This window comes from Otolemur garnettii, unplaced genomic scaffold (genome assembly GCF_000181295.1).
Source record: "Otolemur garnettii isolate 467f Iridium unplaced genomic scaffold, OtoGar3 scaffold00155, whole genome shotgun sequence".
NCBI classification, from domain to species: Eukaryota; Metazoa; Chordata; class Mammalia; order Primates; family Galagidae; genus Otolemur; species Otolemur garnettii.
In genome coordinates this window covers 3,260,729-3,280,867 of record NW_003852550.1, presented here as the reverse complement: position 1 = coordinate 3,280,867, position 20,139 = coordinate 3,260,729, and the positions used below count along the sequence as shown (strand labels likewise).

General features: G+C 43.7%; 1 protein-coding gene across 1 annotated transcript in view; it reads left to right on the top strand.

Annotated features, from left to right (window-relative positions):
• GUCY2F (guanylate cyclase 2F, retinal) overlaps positions 1–20,139 on the top strand; it is a 98,664-nt gene that overhangs the window by 61,754 nt on the left and 16,771 nt on the right. Inside the window, exons 8-13 of the mRNA XM_012811370.1 lie at positions 3,175–3,351; positions 6,294–6,450; positions 12,334–12,483; positions 15,490–15,638; positions 17,893–18,056; positions 18,822–19,014. Coding sequence (XP_012666824.1) covers positions 3,175–3,351; positions 6,294–6,450; positions 12,334–12,483; positions 15,490–15,638; positions 17,893–18,056; positions 18,822–19,014 — 990 coding nt within the window. The remainder of the gene's footprint in view (positions 1–3,174; positions 3,352–6,293; positions 6,451–12,333; positions 12,484–15,489; positions 15,639–17,892; positions 18,057–18,821; positions 19,015–20,139) is intronic.

Below are 20,139 nucleotides of genomic sequence, written 5' to 3'. Positions count from 1 at the left end.
TACATGGAGGCTGGCGGGTTCAAATCCGGCCTGGACCAACTAAACAACAATGACAACTATAAGAAAAATGATAGCCGGGCATTGTGGCAGGCACCTATTGTCACAGCTACTTGAGAGGCTGAGGCAAGAGAATCGCTTAAGCCCAAGAATTAGAGGTTGCCATGAGCTGTGATGCCATAGCACTCTACTGAGGGCGAGGGCGACATAATGAGACGGTCTCAAAAAAAAAAAACCCACCAAAATATACCTCAGATCTGCTGTTTCTGTCCGTTCATAGTTACCATACTAAACACACACACATATTAAAAATATATTCATACTCATATATATCTGTGTAAATATATTTGTATGTTGAGTTTCTATAATTAATAATTTCTTAATTGTCAAATTCACCATACACTTTTCTTTATCTTACCTAACCTCCTTGGTTTTTGTGTTTTTTTTTTTTTTTTTTTGAGACAGAGTCTCACTATGTCACCCTTGGTAGAGTGCCCTAGCATCACAGCTCATAGCAATCTCAAACTCTTGGGCTTAAGCAATTCTGTTGTCCCAGCTTCCCAAGTAGCTGACTACAGGCACCCGCCACAATGCCCAGCTATTCTTTTTGGTGCAGTTGTCTTTGTTGTTTAGGTGGCCCAGGCTGGTTTCAAACCCACCAGCCTTGGTGTATATGGCCGGTGCCCTACCCACTGAGCTACGGGCGCCGCCCAACCTCTCTGGTACTAATCACACTTTCCTGAAATTCTTTCCGGCATTTATCTCACTTTCTTGAAACTTGTCCTGTGGTGTTAATGATGTTGCTCTAAATGGGCTTTTCTCCACTTCTCTGGCCTCCCTTGTAAGTCTTTTTGCAGGTTGTTCTTCCTTTTCCCATCCTCTAAATGTTGTTATTTCCTTCTTCTGTTTATTATATATGCTTTCTTTGGGTGATCTCATCCGTTTCCATTGATTGCATCTGCAATTTACATGCTTACAGTTCCCACATCTATTTATCCTGTTCAGACCTCTTGCCTGACCTTGAATATACAAATGTCTTTGAAATAGTTCCACCTTAATGTTCTATAGGTACTCATTCTCAGTGTAGCCCAAACTGAATTTATCATCAGCTTTCCTCACTGCCAAATTTGCTTTCCTAACTGTTTTAAGTCAGATTCCCTAAAAGATGAGCCTGAGGTGAAAATTCTTATTCAAATTACTTATTGAGAGAATGCCTCAAGATAAAAGCGTAAGGGAAACAGGGTAGGGCAGGAGTAAAAGTTAAGCAATATTTGATCTCAGCTGGAGACTAGCAGCATTATGATCTCATGGGAAAATGCCAGAGCACAAGTTATACCATGAGTTCTACCTTGAGGTTTGGCAGCTGGAGTTACCATCCCTAGTCAATCAGTTATTGCTAGAGATTCTTAGGTGGGGGTCTAGTCTCTCAGGTAAGGTGTCTCTCTCGCCTTTGGCTTGGGCTCCAGAACAGTTTTCTTGAAAATGAAATAATTGTGAGTTATCAGCCAACGTTTGTAATGTTTAGGGGATGCACGGTAAAAGAGACACTAGGCGTGGGACACCAAAACATCTGCTACTACACCATCCTTGAATTCCCTGTGTTAATGTGTTAACATTACCACCTACCCAGGAATCCAAATAGAAATCTGGAAGTAATTAATGGAGTCTTTTTTTCTCTCCCTTCCTGCATTTAATACTAGTAACTATACTAGAGGACAGTAATTGAATGTGCATAATATAAATTTCAAATTTCATAGCATAGTTCTCAAAGGCCCATGGGATGTGGCTCCTGTCCAATTCTCTAGCCTGTTGTTTCATATTCTCTTCCTTGCACTCTGTTCTGGCCGTTATAAACTTGTTGCAGCTTCCTCAACATAACATGCTCTCATCTAAGTCCCTCTCATCATGACACCTCTACTTAATCCACTCTTTCAAGACAGTCCAGATATTACCTACTTAAGGAAGCCTTCTTTGACAGCCCCAGGCTGAATTAGAAGACTTAACATCTGAGCCTTCTCAGCACCTCCTACCCCATTTCTTTAGGACACATTTCACAGTAAAATGTAACTGTCAGATTACTTGTATTTCACTCCTCATTGAACGTGAGTTCTTTCAGAACGGGATGGTGGTTTCATCTTGTTTCTCTTTGCTTCTCAGGCATGAAGTCCAGTGCCTTGAACATTGTAGGCACATACTAAAAGCTCACATTAATGAGAAAAATGGATGGATATGAAAAGAAAGTGTAGCCAAAATTCTAGATGTTCTTTTCTGAAACAAATTTTATAAGCTGTAGCTTAATGTTTACATAGAGAAGTTATTTTAATAGGTGCTGGGTAGATGAATAATCACAGAAAGGCAGCCTATTCTACATTTTACCGTATTAATCCTCTTTAGCCCTCTTGGGTCACTGAGCTCCAGTCTGGAGAGTCCCAAAGGAATGAAGGAAAGGCGCAGCTCCAGCATTCATGATTAGTATGTCAAAAGAGATCTCACTCTCTGATATTTTCCATTTTGGACGTTGCATTTGTTTTCTACTGCTGCTATAACAAATTAGCACAAACTAATTGGCTTAAGACAACCCCAGTTTATTATGTTACAGTTCTGTAGATCAGAAATCTATGCAAACTCCGCTGGGTGCTCTGCAGCATCTCACAAGCCTCAAGTCAAGGTGTCAGTTACACTGAGCTCTCATCTGAAGGCTTGGCAGTTTGGGGGAAACCATTTTCAGGATCATTCCTGCTTTCAGCAGAATTTCATTTAGTGTATTCCTAGGACTGAGGTCCCCATTTCCTTGCTGAATGTCAGCTGGAGGTGGTTGCCAGCTTCTAAAGGCTAGCCTCATTCTTTGGCTCATAGCCTCCTTCCTCCACCTTCAAAACCAACAATGGCATGTTGAGAGCTCACACTCTGAACTTCTCTGAGTTCATCTTCTGTCCTCCTCTTCTACTTTTAAAGGCTCATGTAATAAGATTGGATTCATTCTGATAATCTCCTCTTTGCCATATAACATGACACAATCACAGGAATACTTCTAGGGGTTGGAGATCATGGAAGTCAAAATTCTGCCAACCACAGGTACCAATCATCAGAAAAGTGAAGAGAAGGTTTGTACTCTTAACTTTGGTCCCGGGTTGAGAAAGGATCGCTGTGACTCTCCTCTCTCCCTCCTGTTTCCAGATGAAGGACCTCCGTCATGAGAACATTAACCCTTTATTGGGCTTCTTCTATGATTCTGGAATGTTTGCTGTTGTGACAGAGTTCTGTTCCCGAAGGAGCCTAGAAGACATACTGATAAATGAGGATGTGAAACTTGACTGGATGTTTAAATCATCACTCCTGCTGGATCTCATCAAGGTTAGTAGAAAAGCTGAGGAAATCTTGGATGTGGGAATAGAATAGAACTTTGATACTTGGGGATGTTTTCTCTTTCTCAGATCATTGTGATCATTTCACTCCTCCACCTTCCTTCTCAGGGTTTGCTGTCCCCTCCACCATCCTTTTGTCCACATCTGTTATAAGGTACTGAAGTCAAAAGGGTTTGCTTCCCCTGCAACTCTCAATTTGTCAGCCAGATTTTTCTTCACTTCCTGTTGCCATTGATCGCTCTTTTGCCTTAAGCTATCTTTTCTTCCATGCCATTTCTCTGCTTTGTGGATGTGGGGAAGTGCTCATTCACAGATTCTTTGGTGCTGTTAACCCTACCTCCTGGCTTTCACCTTCTAAAAGGTGGCTCAGTCTAGAACTAGGTGCTGGGTCTTTTCCATACCATATATGTGGATGCGGAACTCAGCACCACTGGAAAGACTATTGATTCTATCAGGCAGCAATTCCGTTCTCTGAGTTAAAGACTATTAGCAGCCAAGGGGGTTCATGAATACGTCCATGGATAGGCTTCTAGGGAAGCGCATGGACTCCTTGCAATGATATACCATTGTAAATATACAATTGTCCTATTTTGTGGAGTTCATCTGGGTAATCAATGATTTCTCAAACTTTTTTTTTCTTTGAGTCAGAGACTCCCTCTGTCACCCAGGCTGGAGTACAGTGGAACAATCATAGCTCATTGTAATCTTGAATTCTGGGGCTCAAATGATCCTCCTGCTTCAGCCTCCTGAGTACTTGGCTACAGGCATGTGCCACTATGTTATTATTATTATTATTAATGTAGAGACAGAGTCTCACTATCTTGCCCAGCCTGGTCTCAAATTCCTGGTCTCAAGTGATCCTCTCGCCTCAGCCTCCCAAAGTACTGGGATTATTGGTGTGAGGCACCACACCATGTTTTTGTGCTTTTCAATTCCAGAATTTCCAGCATGAGCTTCTTGCATATTGATCACAGTCTTGATGCTGGCCTATCTCCTTTCCAGAGGGCTAGAAAGGGAAAGACATCTCATTCCAATTCCTTGTTAAGTATGATTTGTCTCCTTTTACAAGGGCACAGAGAGGCTAAGTGAGGTACATTTTGCTATATAGTGTCTGGCACACATAGTAGGCACTCAATAAAAATATCTCAGCCAATTATTAAGTGGCAAAGCTGATAATAGAATCCAAATCTCCTGATTCATAGGCTAGTACTCTTTGGACTCATGCCATAAGCAAAGCCCAGTGAGTTCGGAAGAAGCCTCTGAGTAACAGTTTTCTCAGGCCCAGGCCCATGATGAATGAAATCCAAGCATCAGACCACCTGGGAGAAATCTTGCCCACTGTAGCCTCTGTTTAGAAGTCCTGGAGAGCATAGACTATCTGAGAGCACAAGATGTAAAGCACCCAAATACAAACGTGTGTCCGACTGCAAAATAGAGGCAGACACTGAAAAGGGCTCTTAGCATAAACACCTCTGAAATGACCACTCTAGAACATGGGTGTTTTTATATGCAGAATAATTTAACCCGTCTAATCAAGAGTCCTGGTATGTCACATTTGAACTAAGGCTGCCAAACAACTGCAGAGATCAGTAGTACTCAGCTTTCTTCTTGTTTTTCATTGTCTTTTTCTTTTTTGTGGTGTTTTTATTGTTGTTGGGTTTTTTGTTTGTTTGTTTGTTTTTGTAGTTTTTGGCCAGGGCTGGGTTTGAACCTGCCACCTCTGCCATATGGGGCCGGCACCCTACTCCTTTGAGCCACAGGCGCCGCCCTTCATTGTCTATTTTTTATTACACAAATAATGTATTCAATTAAATTTAAAAAACAAATGATATAAATATATATTGGAAAATACTGACATTTACTCAACCCCCCTTCTGCTTGTTCCCCCACCAATGTTAACTACTGCTAACAATTTGGTAACTGGCCTTGTAAGTCAGTTCATGTGTAATTACATACATTATAGATGACTCTTTAAAATATATATGTGCCATCACACAGTTCTGAAACTTACTATTTTTCACTTACTTTATTGCTTAGTGTTGTTTCCATGTCAGTACATACAGATTTATATCATTCTTTTTAGAATTCCTGTCTTTTATTTTTATTTATTTTTATTATTTTTTTAATTTATATTATTCTTTTTAAGTGCTGCAGAATATTCCATAGTCTGCATTGTACTATAATCTAGCCAATCCCATCTTGATAGTTAGTATATTTCCAATTCGATACTATTATAAAAGTGGAACTATACAAAGAAGTAGGGTGCTGGCCCCATATACTGGAGGTGGTGAGTTCAAACCTAGCCCTGGCCAAAAAAAAAATTGCAAAAAAAAAAAAAAGTAGAGTTATAATAAATGTTTTTCTGTTTATCTCTTTGTGCACGTATGTATGTATTTCTCTGGAGAAGTAGAACCTATGGGTCAGAGAGTAGGCGTATTTTAAATTTTCGTAGCTTTTGCCAAAATGCCCACCTGAAAGTTTGTAACAGTTTCCACTCCTGTCAAGAATAGCTGAGAGTGGTTAGACTTTCTGGGTAAAATCAGAATCTCCCAATTCCTGGCAATTATGTGTGTATGGATCCATTCTGTATCTGAAATGTTAAGACCTTTTGGATAAAATCAGAATCTCCAAATTCCTGGCAATTATGTGTGCATGGATCTATTCTGTGTCTGAAATGTTAATAAATCTCCCAGTAACACAATTCTCTCCACCCACAGAATATGATTCTTAATCGAAGCATAAAATTTTAGAGCTAAAAGGGACCTGAAAACTGATTCTTGTTTTCAAAGTTTTGCTTTGCCTGCATAGAAGAGAAAAAGGCTGAATTCTGGATCATAATAGCTTATGCCATTAACAATCTCAGAAAGTGGCACTAAAAGCAGAAAATAGTTAAATAAGTTGCTAAGTAAATCCTGTTATATCATTCTGCAGGGCATGCGGTACTTACACCACAGAGAGTTTACTCATGGGAGGCTGAAGTCTCGGAACTGTGTGGTAGATGGGCGTTTTGTACTAAAAGTGACAGATTATGGCTTTAATGACATTTTAGAAATGCTGAAAATCTCTGAAGAGGAACCTTCTGCAGAAGGTAAGCAATGAATTGTACCCCTCTGAAGCACACAAAGTAACTCCAAAGTTCAAATGAAAACATGCATTGAATTAAAGCCTCAGGCTGATTTCAACACCCTAATTTTGTTGAAAATCCAGCCTTATTTCCAAGCCAAGGGACTTGAATGAAATCTGCCTGTTGTAACCTGGGCCCAGCCTGGCCTTCTGAACAAAGCCGGTGTAATAACGTTCATTTCCTGCTGTGCCAGGATTAGGCTGTATTGTTTGGAGACCCCAGAAATCCCTGGAAAAACTTGCTGAGCGCTAGGCACACAGTAGGTGCTCAATAAATACTTTGCAATTGAATGGAGGGTAATTTGGAAGCTGGACCCCCACAAAGTGCATTCCAGAGTGGGATGTCACAAGAGCGTACTGGCACTATCACTGTCAGAGAGGGAGAAGGAGGGAAGGGCCCCTCAGCAAATAAATGCTCTGTGGGTTTATGGGGTGGCTTCGGACCAAACAGTGGCCTTCTAGCAAATAAGTAGACATGTCTGTGTCCCAGTCAAATAAAATGTAGAGAGCATATCTCTAAACAGAACATTTTATTTGGGAAAACAGAATTGCAATTTGGGTGTACACATAGACCAGGGTTGTCTTTGGCATGTTCAAAGAACAAAGAAAGGTTGGGAGTTTTCTTAGGAAGAGAAATGTTATATGTTGTTTGGAAAGAAAATTGATAGGCACTGGGAATGTTTGGGCAGAAGGCAGGCTCTGATTGGTGAGTGGTGGCGGTGGATAAATCAGGGCAGTCTCTTTTTCAGCAGGTACTAGGCGAGACCAGTCTTAAGGCTAAAACAGGTCATTTTGGCAGCTGGCTGGTGTGATAATCCCTGGGTAGGTGTTTGTGCCTCCAGGGCTTTCCTTTTCCTCTCCCAGGTCTCTCAACTCTAATTTAATTGGGTTTGACAAGATAACTCCAGTTCACATGATCAGTTTTCATGTCTGTAAAGTCTATTTTGTGCTATTGTCCTCTGTATACCAGAGGCAGCACTAAACAAGGCCTGTAGGGGTCGTAACAGGTCAAAGAATTGGGGGAAATCTGAGCAGCGGGTGGGCGGGTAAGGGGGGCATGGGGGAGGGAGTGTGGCCTAATAGAAGAGAGGGAGGAAGAAAGAAAGGAGGAAAAGGAGACGGAAAGAATAGGGTTAAATACCTGTAGCATACTTGGGCATTAAAAGCTTTAACCAGCATTGCAAGGGTGCAGAAGAGAGTGACACAAAAAGACAGAGAAACAGAAAAATTCCCCAAAGAGACAGAGATGCAAAGTTACAATATTTATTCATGTTCTTGGAAGGATGTTCAGCATAAGTTTTAAAACTGCAAGTTTAAAAGAGACTTGTGATTTGTTCAAATCGTGCAACTACTTGGTAATAGCTCTAAGGACTTTGATTTAGGTCTTCTGAAGCCTAGCCCCTATATTGCAGATATGGCAATATAGCATTTTGTCAAAATTAGTCATCTATAAAAGGTAAAACGCAATGTCCAGCTTCCCAGAATTCCATTTCATTCACTGATTGGCAGCTTTCAAACTTAAGAAAATCTGGTTTTAGAGTAGATAAAGAATAACTGCAGTCTTGCCTCCCTCCCTCCCTCCCTTCCTTCCTTCTCTCTCCCTCCCCCCTCTCTCTTTTTCTCTCTCCCTCTCTCTTTTCTCCCTCCCTCTCTTTCTCCCCTCCCTCCTTCCCTCCCTCCCTTCCTTCCTTCTCTCTCCCCCTCCCTCCTTCTGTTCTTTCTCTCTTTCTATCTCCCCCTCTCTCTTTCTTTCCTTATTTCTTTCTGTCTTTCTCCCCTCCCTCCTTTCTTTCTTTCTTTTGCCTGCCTGCCTGCCTTCCTTCCTTCCTTTCTTCCTTCCTTCTTTCTTCTCTATCTCTCTCTCCTTCTTATCATTTCACTTCACTTTCCAAATTGTAACGGCAATCTGGATATTCAGTACATTCTTCACACACTGCAGCCAGAGGGAGCTTTCTAAACTGCAAATCTGATCATGTTACAGCTGTGCCTAAATCCATTGAATGACTTCCCAATGCTATAAGGATAAAGTTCAAATTCCTTTATGTGGCTTATGAACTGAGCCCTGCGTGGCCTGGGCCTGGCTGACCTCTCATGCTTAACCACTCCCTCTCTGTCCCTGTGCTGTAGGCATACTGAACTATTTCCAGTTGCTTATTTATGCCACGCGTTCTCTTACTTCCAGATCTTCACACATCCTGTGACCTCTGCCTGGAACACTCTTTCCTTCTCATTCTGACATGCACTCATCTGGGTCTGGCTAAATTCTGCTCTTTCAGACCTCAATTTAAGTACCCCTGCTTTAAGAAGCATTCCTTGATGCCCTGCAAGTCGCCCTCTTTATGATTCTTTTTTTTTTTAATTTAATTTTTTATGGTTTCGAATTCATCGAGGGTACAAAGACTTAGTTACACTGATTGCATTTGTTACATATGGTCCCTCTTGGCTCGGTGCCCATTTGCTCAGTGGTTAGGGCACCAGCCACATGCACAGGGGCTGGTGGGTTTGAACCCAGCCAGGGCCTGCTAAACAACAATGACAACAGCAACAACCACAACAACAAAAACAGCTGGGCATTGTGATGGCTCCCTGTAGTCCCAGCTACTTGGGAGGCTGAGGCAGGAGAATTGCTTAAGCCCCAGAGTTGCTGTGAGCTGTGATGCCACAGCACTCTACCATGGGCAATATAGTGAGATTGTCTCAAAAAAAAAAAAAGATATAGTTTATATTTGTATCCAGCTTTTCTTTTCTTTTTTTTTTTTCCAGTTTTTGGCCAGGGCCAGGTTTGAACCCGCCACCTCTGATATATGGGGTCAGCGCCCTACTCCTTGAGCCCCAGGCACTGCCCAGTGTGTCCTGCTCTTTATGATTCTATAGGGCTCTGAAGTTTGTTGTCATACCCTACTGTGTTAATCTCATTTAATTCTCTTGTACTCAAACTATAAGCTTTGTGTGGGCAGGCAACAGGCTTGCCTCTCTTAACACCCTTTTACAGTACCTGGCAGAATAAATATTTGTTGAATCACTATTGGCGAATGAATGAAATAAAATGAAATAAAGGAACTTGCCTCCTACCTTAGATGATGAGGGTAAAAGAATCTTACCATTGAGGGGTCCTTGGAGGTCATTTGGCTCAACTTCCATTTTATAGATAGGGAAGCTGACGTTACGAAAGGTGAGCTATTCAGTGGCCAAGCTGAGATTTCGAGCCCAGGTCTCCTGACCTCCAGTTCTGTGTTCTTTGATAGTATTCCACCCTGGCTCTTCGAAGTCAATTTTATCACCAAAGCAAGGCTCAGAGTTAGTACCGGCTCTGGCAGATACAAAACACACCAAAGTAATTTTTCTAGTTTTCCTGAGAGTTCAAGTCTAATGGTAGCTAGGAGCTCTTACTTGGTTCTGGAGAGGGGTGAGGAAGTGGGGGTGGGTTGTAAGTGTATGCATTACTGTCCACTCTCAATTATGTAAGTACAGTGCAGAAAAGCCTCATTTTAGCCATTAACAACATACATGTAAGTGCTCTCTGAAAATACTGTTTGGTAATGATTGTATTTAATCACCCAGCTTTTTACCAGAGAGTTTTGCCCTCTTTTCTCTTCTTGTGCTTTTAAATGTGCAGGGAGGAAAGATGCCAGGAAGAAGAAAGTGCATACCATTTTTCCTGGTCCAAAATATCCTGCCCCGTGCTCTTCCTCTGCCCCTAAACTATGGTGCCTGAAATGTCACGGTCTGAAAATCTATTCCTTTGACCAAAGTATCGTTTGATCTTTTCAGTGTTATTTGTAAATATCAGTCCTCTTAGGCAGGGAGACATAGGAACAAACCACCACAGTGAATAGTCAGAGACTTTCAGAGAGGTGGGTGGGGACAGTGGGGCCTGGTGGGGGGACTAAAGCTGTGGACACTTGGAGAGCAAAGGGAGAAGGTGGGTATGTGATTGGGGGTGGGCGGTGAGGCTAGAATGTCTTGTTCCATCATTTTGATCAGGACCAGCTGAAAACGAGAATTTCCAGGGTGGGTTTCTCCTTCTCGGCTTTCACTAAAAACCAAAAGCTCTGACCTTTCATCCTCTTTCATGCTTCCTAGAAACTTGTCCCCTGGGCTCCCTTCCCAATACCCCAAATTGAATAAGATGAAAAATAAGCCATGGCTTTCCCTCTGCCACCCTCAGCCTTAGCGGGGCGTTCCTTTCCAGCCTCCCTATCTGGATATCGCGCTGTTGTTTACGCCAACTCTCTCCCCTGCACAAGGCACGCTGAGCCTGTCCCAGCCCTGTCACTTCCTTCCCTCTCCCTTGTAGCCTCCCAGTGTATCGGGCTCCCCGCCCTGCTGCTGGCGACCCCGCCCCCATTCAGGCCCCTTTCACCTCTCTGGCGCTCTTCCTGCAATGACTTCCTAGCTGGTCTCCCTGACTGCAGCCTCGCTCCTTCAGTCCGGCTTGTGCAGGTTGCCAGATTAATCTTCCCTAACACAACTTTCATCAAATCCCTCCCCAGCTCCAGCACCCCTACAGCCTTTTTGTATTCACTCCAAATACCTTCATTTGGCTCTCAGGGCTTCTCACCTTCTGCCCCTATTCTTCCAGCCACCCCCCCTCCCCCATTTCATCAACCCCATTTCTCATTTCTCATTATTCTTTAACAGAGCCCTTCTCTTCAGCCAAGCTAATCTGCTTACCACCCCTCCCACCTGCAATTTGCTCCTTTCTGCCTCTTGTTCTTTTGCACACACTGTTCTTTCTCCCTGCAAAGCCCTTACCCTTTCAGCTGCCGAAAGCGGCATCCTTGACATTCTTAACAAGCACATTTAAGATTTAACTTTTCCAGGAAGCCTTCCTGGATTAATGTGATCAGCTCGGTTTTCTATTAGTTTCAACATGATTGAAATTGCCAATATCCAGCCATGTGTGGCCTGCAGAAACGGTCATTTCATAGGATTCAGCCTAAAACACCTCCCCCTGACTTTTGACTACTCTATTTACATTGTTCAAGTATATTTCTCTCTATATTGCTTGAGGTACCCCCCCAATTTTTTTCTGACATTCTGACTGCCATAAACTCTGGAAACCGAGGTCATCTTTTATCCCCTGAGGATGCAGCAGAGCACACAGTGGGTGCTTAATTCTGGCTTTTAATAGACTCATTCCCCTGCACTTCAGAGCGGCCCCTATCACACTCTTGTATCGCAGTTAGGGGAGCACATGTCAGTCTTGCCCACTGGTCTGTGAACTCCTCAAGTGCAAAGGTGAGATCTGATTCACCTCTGGCACCCGCTTGCATACAGCACAGTGCCTGGTGCATAGTAGACCCTCAATTAATATTTGCAAAACTGCGTCGAAGGAATTGCTGCACCTTTTTGCACTGCAAGGAACAGAGGAGGCCTGGGGATGCTCTGATCCTTTTAGAAAAGACCTGAAGAAAGCAAGTTGTGAATCCCTGAGCCCCAGCAAAATCAAATTACCAAGCACATATAGATCTCAGTAAACAACAAATCCATGGCAACCAGTCTGGCAGTGCACTCGCCTTTCTCTGGAAACCTGCCAGCTGCTCCTTGCAGTCTCGAGAGAGCAAGAAAGCAAGCACCAGACAGTTTCTCCACTTCGAGCTTCTCTGCCCTTCCCCACACCTCTGCTGTGTCTGCCTGCATGGTCCTGGGGTGGAGAGAATAGTGTGTTTTCTCTGTATGTAATTCCTTAGATGAATAGATTCAGACCCTGGGGAGCACTAGCATGCCAGTCTGTCTAATAAAAATATAAAGCAGTCAATAAAACAGCACCCTCGGAGCCCTTACGGGCACTGCAGATGTTGTCAGTTAATCCCCCCTGCATTCACACACAATGCTTTCTTTTCAGAGTTGCTGTGGACAGCCCCCGAACTGTTGAGAGCCCCGAGGGGCAGCAGGTTAGGTTCTTTTGCAGGAGATGTCTATAGCTTCGCCATCATCATGCAAGAAGTGATGGTCCGAGGCACCCCATTCTGCATGATGGATCTGCCTGCTGAAGGTAAGTGGGAGGTGAGAAAAGGGCCCCAGGGGCCCACCATGACCCTGATCATCAGGCCAACTCATGCTGCAGTGATTTGCCAGAAGAGTGTTTGTGCTAACATTCTGCTAGTCTGCAAGCAGTCCATGCTGTGTGCAGGTGGGACTTGGAGCCAGACAGCATTAGGCATCTGGAAGAAATTCCCTCGACCCAAGAAGCTGGTCCTTTTTCAAACTATGACATAAGTCAATGGCCTATAGGACTTCTATCAATCCCTCTATCTTTTTTTTTCTTTTTGGTAATCTCTTTTATGCTTTCAAGACACTGTTTGCCAAGTATTTTAACACCCCTCCTGTTACTCATGGATGCTGAAGTCTTCCCACTAGGTCCCTGTGACAGGCCACAGACTTCCATCCTCATCTTGGCTATCAGGAAAGAACCACCAGTGGTCCATAACATCTGTGGGGCAAATGTTTGAGGGAAAACAGGGTAGCTGCATGTCCTCAAAGTGTGAACCCACAAGATAGTTACTAATTACAAATGGAAACTAGTGAGTTCACAAGTGGAGGTTTCTACAGATACCACCTTAACCAAATGATCAAGGTTACCAGTAATAAGATACTACCCATAATAAATCATGTATAGCAATGTCACATACCCCCTAACATGACACACTAAGAAGGACACCACATTACTTCTGTGGTATTTTGCCAAGAAAAAAAAAAGCATAACCTCAATCTAATCACGAGAAAACTTCACATTAATCCTGACTGAGAGACATGCTACAGCATAACTGGCCAGTACTCATCTTAAGTATCTAAGTCATGAAAGATAGGAAAAGAATGAGGGACTATAATATTTAATAGATTGGAAGAGAACAAGAGGCAACGATTACATGCAATATGGGGGCTTGATTGGATTGTGGAACAGAAAAAAGACATTAGGGGGAAACTGATGAAAAGAACTCTAGTAACAGTGTTATACAAATGCTAATTTCCTTTTTCCTATGGTTCTGTAGTTCCTAACACTAGGGGAAGCTGAGTGAAGGGTATATGAGCCATTGTGCTGTTTTTATAATGATTATGGAAGTCTAGATTTATTTTAAAATATAAGCTTTTAAAAATGAAAAAGAAAGATGAACAAAAACCACTTAGCTATCCTTTGTCCCACTGAGGGTCCCTCATCACTCTTCTACTTAAGCCCTCCAACTGTGCCCCATCACTTGTTCAATGAAGCTGAAACTCCTCACATAACATGCAAGGCCCTTTACAATCTGGCCCCGGGCACCTCTCTAGGCTTATCGTGTGTCATATCCCACTCTTCTGCTGAACCAGGTGACTGGCAGTGTCCCGAAAGCACCATGGTCTCTCCTACCTCTGCGCCTTCACACGTGCTGTTCACAGTAACAAAAATTCCCTTACCTTCTCTCACCTTGCCTCGTCCAATTCACGTCACCGTCTCTGGGATGCCTTCTCTGATGTCTTCAGCGTGGGTCAGGGGCCCCTCTCTGTGCTCACCTGTGCCTATAAGAGCACTTACCTTGTTTGCCATTGTTTATCTCAGTTGGGCTGTGAGATCCTCAAATGCATGAATCGTGCTATGCCTTAGCAGAGAGGTGAGCTGTGAATTTGATGGTGTTCCAAAAGAGGGACAAGGACTCCCTATGCCGAAGAACGGATGTCAGTTATATTCCAAGGGATCAGCTCCCATGGAATCTATTGCACTGAGAACAGGATGCTGCAATGGAGACTGGTATAGGCTGACTTGGGTCAAAAGAGCCAAAGGTGGCATGTCACAAGGAGCTGAATAGTCAGGGGCAACAGCTGACATTCTTTCATGGAGGCAACAATGTACTTACTAGAGTCTGAAGCAGCACTGTTGAAGTGTTATGGCCAACACAGGGGTGGGAAGGGGACATGGTAGGTGAAGATGTGGAGGTTAGGATTGGGGTGGCCCGGGAGGGGAATGAGGATGAGAAATGAGCCTGAACAGATAGTCAGAGGCCATGTTGAAGAGCTTGGATTTTATTCTGTGGGTAGTGAGGAGTCATAAAAGCCTTTTGAGCAAGAAAGTGACATGGCCAGGTTTGTGTTTTCAGAATGGTTTTGAGGCAGCTAGGCTGGAAGCAGAGAGACCAGTTGGAGGCTCAGTGTGGGTGGCTGGAGGTATTGCAGGCTAACAATTTTCTCCTGCTCCCAGGCAGTGTTCTCCCTTTGTATAAAGGTCAATCTGGCTAATCTAGACCTTTGGTCATTAATGGTTGTTGGATCTGAATAGGGAGTTTGGGAACTCCCAGGTTGAGGTCTAAGGCACTTAGAAGCAGGACAATACGGTACATTGAGACCGTATGGGTTCACATTTGAATTCTGTCTCGTACCTGTGACTTCAGGAAAGTTACTTTCTCTGCACCTCAAGTTTTCCAGTTGTAAAATGCAAATGAGGTTGCCTACCCCCTCTGTCTGTAGGGAGAATCCAAGGAAATAATGGATGCAAAGTGTCCAGCCCATAGTTTGGTATACAGTAAATGTTCCACTAAAGACTGAATCCATAGACCTGCAACAAGGAGGATCATGATGCAGCCTTGGACTGTAGACTGCAATTCTTACTTCTGTTTGTGTAGAGACCAGGCAGAGCTCAAAACTTGGACCTGGGCTGGGCCTGGCCTGCAGGGTTTGCTAAATGGGTCTTTTGTGGGGACTAGAAGATTTTGAAACCAGGTCAGTGAATTCATAGCATTAAATTGACATCAGATAGGATGCATCTAAAACATAGCAGAAGCAGGATAAAGCTATGACTAAATGATATCAATAGTTCAATTGATTAATTTCTCAGCCCTTGCCAATAGCCTGATGGAGACTTTGCCCAGATGCAATCAGTATTCAGGCCACATAAGGAGAAAGCAAAGGAGATGGCCCTTCTGTGTTTTCTCCTGCCCTGCCCCTTTCTTACCTAAAACCCAGTTATCTCTGCTGAATCTTGGTGCTTTTTCCGTGATTTGTAAACCTTTCTTTTACTGCATCTGGACAGAAATCATACACAGACTTAAGAAGCCTCCTCCTGTGTACAGACCAGTGGTCCCTCCTGAGCACGCTCCTCCAGAATGTCTCCAGCTGATGAAACAGTGCTGGGCTGAGGCTGCAGAACAACGACCGACTTTTGATGAAATATTTAACCAGGTAAGGACTCTGAATCTTGTTGTTCAGAAGCCATGCTCAAAAAAGCCTACCTAAGGCTAACTCCTAGGGCCCTTTCCATATTGTGAAAGGAAACTCTTGCAAGGGGACTAGAAGAGGGCCTGCCTCTTAGAGAAGCAGCCTGGGGGTGGCTACTTGGAAGCCCTTGGTGCTAGAGGATCACTAGCCTATCATTCATGAGTCCAGTTGTTGGTCCTGGTGGTCTCCGGTGCCTAAATCTCTGTTCCAGACCACCAGCAATCTAGCCTAAACAACCTTTCAGAGATGGAATCGAACCACCTGTCATTATCACGGCAATGGCTTTGAGAGGGTCAGGAGATGGGTGTCATGGAATAGATGCAGCTCCATGCAGACCTGTGTTTGCTGAGATCCCAGGGAATTCTCATGAGTGCACCATTTAGGTGACACTAAGTTGTTTTTGGAGGGTCAGGAAAAATTGGGGGTATTTGAAAGAACATTCATTATGAAAGAAAATTCAAATATGGAACGCAGAATCAGGAGATTCCTTAGGTTCCCAGGGAATCACTTAAGGCAATGAAGTACATGAAAAGTGAGACCTCCCTCCTTAAGATACGAATTTCTAAAGAGGATGATTTTTCCCCCTTGAGGTGGAGATTGGAAATGGGGATGGAAGAAGGGACAGAATGTGCCATGCTAAGGAAGCTAGGGTGCAGTTCCAATGTGGGAGTGTACGTACGTTTAGAGCTTTGTTGAAATGACAGGATACTGAAATGGAGGGTGCTCTCCGTGAGTGCTGTGTCAGCTCTGGCAGAGAGGCTTTTGAACCTGGCTGGAGTACAGCACTGAGATGCTTTATGAGTGGCAGGTATCTGAGGCGGAAAAGAGAAAGAGCTGGATTGAAAGCCTGAGGGGCCCTGCTTCTGAAGTCATCCGTGTCCCCAGCTAACAATGACTCCATTAGCCAGCCTAGCTGAGTTTCTTGAGGACACTTGAACAGGTGTTCAATAGTATGGAAAAGGCAAAGAACCATGAAGGTCAGATTTCGAAAAACTTACCAAGAGGCAGGAGAAAAAGCACTTGCCCTTGTCTTGATGCTAGAGATGTTATTTCAGAAGGCAGCAGAGAAGCAGGTGATAGATAGGAGGCGTATGCATCATGAAACTTTCAAACAAGACATGGCTGGGGCTGCCCTCACTGAAATGCTTCGGTGGATGTTTAGACTGTCTGATGACAAGGCTATCCTCCCACCTTCCTACAATTAATAAAGCTTAAGTGAGAGGAGGAGGAGTGGGAGGTGTGCTGGAGGAGCCTAAAGGGTCTGAGCCGGCTATTGAGTTTATCCCCAGGACTTTGGTGGCCACGCAGACGTGAAACAAGCTCAGAAGGAAACTGCTAGTGTTGGTCTTGGGGCACTGGGTGCTGAGTGGAGCAGGTGAGGCCCTGCTGGATAAGAGAGCTCCTTGGGACACAGTCCTAGGTGTCTGCTTAGCAAAACCACCACTAGTCTTTTATTGTTGTGAACAAAGTCACGTGCATGCTAAATACAGCAGCACCAAGGCGTTGCCACTCGTGCTTCTAATGCGATGCCAAGCTCCTTGTTTCTATAGGTGGGCAAAGTCTCAAGAAGGTGTGTTGAAAATTTGTGGCGTGCAGCCACCTCTGATAGATTAGGGTATAGAATAGGTCAAAACCAGTTGATTATTTCCACATGACCCTGACTAACCTGGAGGGCAGGTACTAGGGGACACATTCTTGGACCCCATAGTAAGGATAGAGGTAGATTTTATCATGTGGATCTTGAGCCTTCTTTAAGAGGTCAAGGAACCACTAAGTGTCCAAGAACTGGTAACACAGCAGCATTGGATGATTCAATAGGCTAATAATCTAGAAGAGTTAAATGACACATCTTTCCCTTTTCCCTTACCCCACCCACAACCCACCTGGGCTCGAGACAGAATTCTGTTGCCTTTGAAGTGGCTTCTATTCACGTGATAGCATCTTAGAACTAAAGGAGCCTGTCCAGAGCACCTTTGCTGACTTGAAATCTCCAGAAGAGCAGGGGAAGATCTGCTGGGCCTGGGGTAGGCAAGATCCCTGTGAATGAGCCAGGGTGACAATGAGGATGGGTGCTGATTTTTCCTATTTGTATACAAGTTCACCTTTCCTGTGCCAGAATTTTAGAGAAAAGGATTTGGGGTAAGGGGGGGCTTGCTCCATCATTTCTGAGTTTGGGGAGTAAGCATTCCCTGGCTCCCTTTTCTGTTTTTACTTCTAGTTTAAAACTTTCAACAAAGGGAAGAAGACCAATATCATTGATTCTATGCTTCGGATGTTGGAGCAATATTCTAGCAACTTAGAAGATTTGATCCGGGAGCGGACCGAAGAGCTGGAAATTGAAAAACAGAAAACGGAAAAGCTTCTAACACAGATGCTACCACCGTATGTGTGAACACCCGAGGAGTGTGAATCCTTATAACAGTGTGTTCTATTAAAAAAAGAAGAAGAAATTACCCATCACCTAACTGCCCTTCCCCCCGTCCTGCACCCTCTTCTCCTCCTAGTGGATTTGAGTCACACCTACAAATCAAAGTAGAATCGAAAACCAAGGGAGCAGAGCACACATCCTAATTTTCCACTACCTGTGGATCGTGCTGGTCATTTAAGTTTCTGGTGCCTTGGTTTTTCTGTATGTCACTTTGTGACTTTGTCAGGAGGTCCACCAATTGAAAGCAGGCATTTCTTTGACTATCTCGTGGAAAGCAGCAAGGTTGTTTTTCCAGGTCTTCTCCTCTGTTACTTGAAAAACTTACCTATTGCTACAATTTCCAGATTTTCTAGGGCACCTCATCACGTGGTAACACGATGGTCTTGGAGGTAATTGAACAAACTAGTCTCATGAAAAGGCCACCTTTGAGGTAGAAGTATGGAGAGCTGAAAAAATAAACTTCACAAAGGCAGAAACCCGGGCTGTCTGTTCAGTGCTGTATTCTAGCACCTGGCACCGTGCCTAGCACAATTTAAGCACTCAAAACATGTTTGCAGAATAAATGAACAAATTAAGGTTTTTATCTAGGTGACATTTTCTTTCCCATCATTTACTTGGCAGTGAATTTTGGAATAATTGTGTTCTAGCAGGTGTGTGAGGTGTATGTGGCATGAAGGGAGGCCCATTTCCTCTGAGGAATAGCTCTGTCTGCTTTTCAGATCAGTTGCTGAATCTCTCAAAAAGGGCTGCACAGTTGAACCTGAGGGCTTTGACCTGGTCACCTTGTACTTCAGTGACATTGTGGGCTTCACTACCATCTCCGCCATGAGTGAGCCCATCGAGGTGGTAGATCTTCTGAATGACCTGTACACACTCTTTGATGCAATCATTGGCAGTCATGATGTCTACAAGGTAGGTTCCTTAGCAGCAAGATATATAACAGAGTGAAGTTGTTACATGAGGCTCATCTATCTGTGTTCCAAATTCAAGGATATGATTTTATAGAATGTTGTTATTTAGGAATAAAAACTCAAATGGCATATCACTTTCCTTGGTATGCCATTGGCTATGAAGGCCAGATAGAATGCATGGCATTTCCTACTTGACAAGATAGCAACTCTGAACCCAGCAGAAGATTACCAGATTTCTTCTGAGATTTTTTTCTAGAATTGGGATCAAGAAGAGGTTGGGGTCAGGAGAGTTATTGCACATCAGAGGCTGAGTACCCATAGTGTAGGTAGTATCCTGCTAGGCACTGAAGGGGGTAAAGGAGAAGTATTGGTCTTTTCCCCATAGTTGGCAGCTGCAACAGAGTTCATCTTGGTAAAGTTTGTTCTCCTTCCTTAGGTACAGAAAGGAATTTGATATCACACCATGGATCTATTAAACCTGAGGCTCTTTGGGATTGTAACAGCATAACCAAAGGCCCACCTATTGGTCTAAGGTGTAGGAGGCGTAGGGAAGTGATAAATTATGAGCAAGCCCTCTTCCCACCTCCCCCCACTCCTCCAGCCTGTGAATTTCCACTCTGTCAAAGGTCTCAGAAGCTGAGTAAAGAATAGATCACTATATTCATTCAATTTGGTATCATGCTTGCTTATTCTTAATTTTGTATGTCTCATCTCTAGGCAAAAATGGCTAAGAATCTCATAGCAGTGCAGCGGCATTTCAATGCCGACTGCATCATGGATACTTGTTGTATGGATGGAGAAAGATGCCCCAGGAATCCCAAACGTTAGTCCCACTCCTCCGTCCCAGGACTCAAAGTAGAGCTGCAGAATGAGTAGGTCCATTCGTGGATCCTTTACAGTAGTCTGAAATGTTCCAGCTCTCAACTCATGCGCAGGGAAATGTGTTTATCTCAAATTAGATCAGGCCCTTGTAGGTCAGGTAGAGAGCCTCAGGGCTAGACCAGACCACCAAAACAGGGCTCAGAAATAGACATTATACCTGTCAATAAGCAGGAGCTGCAAGCTGATCAAGAAGCATACATGGAAACCACGGTGAAGGAAAAATCCATGGAATTAGACCACCTGT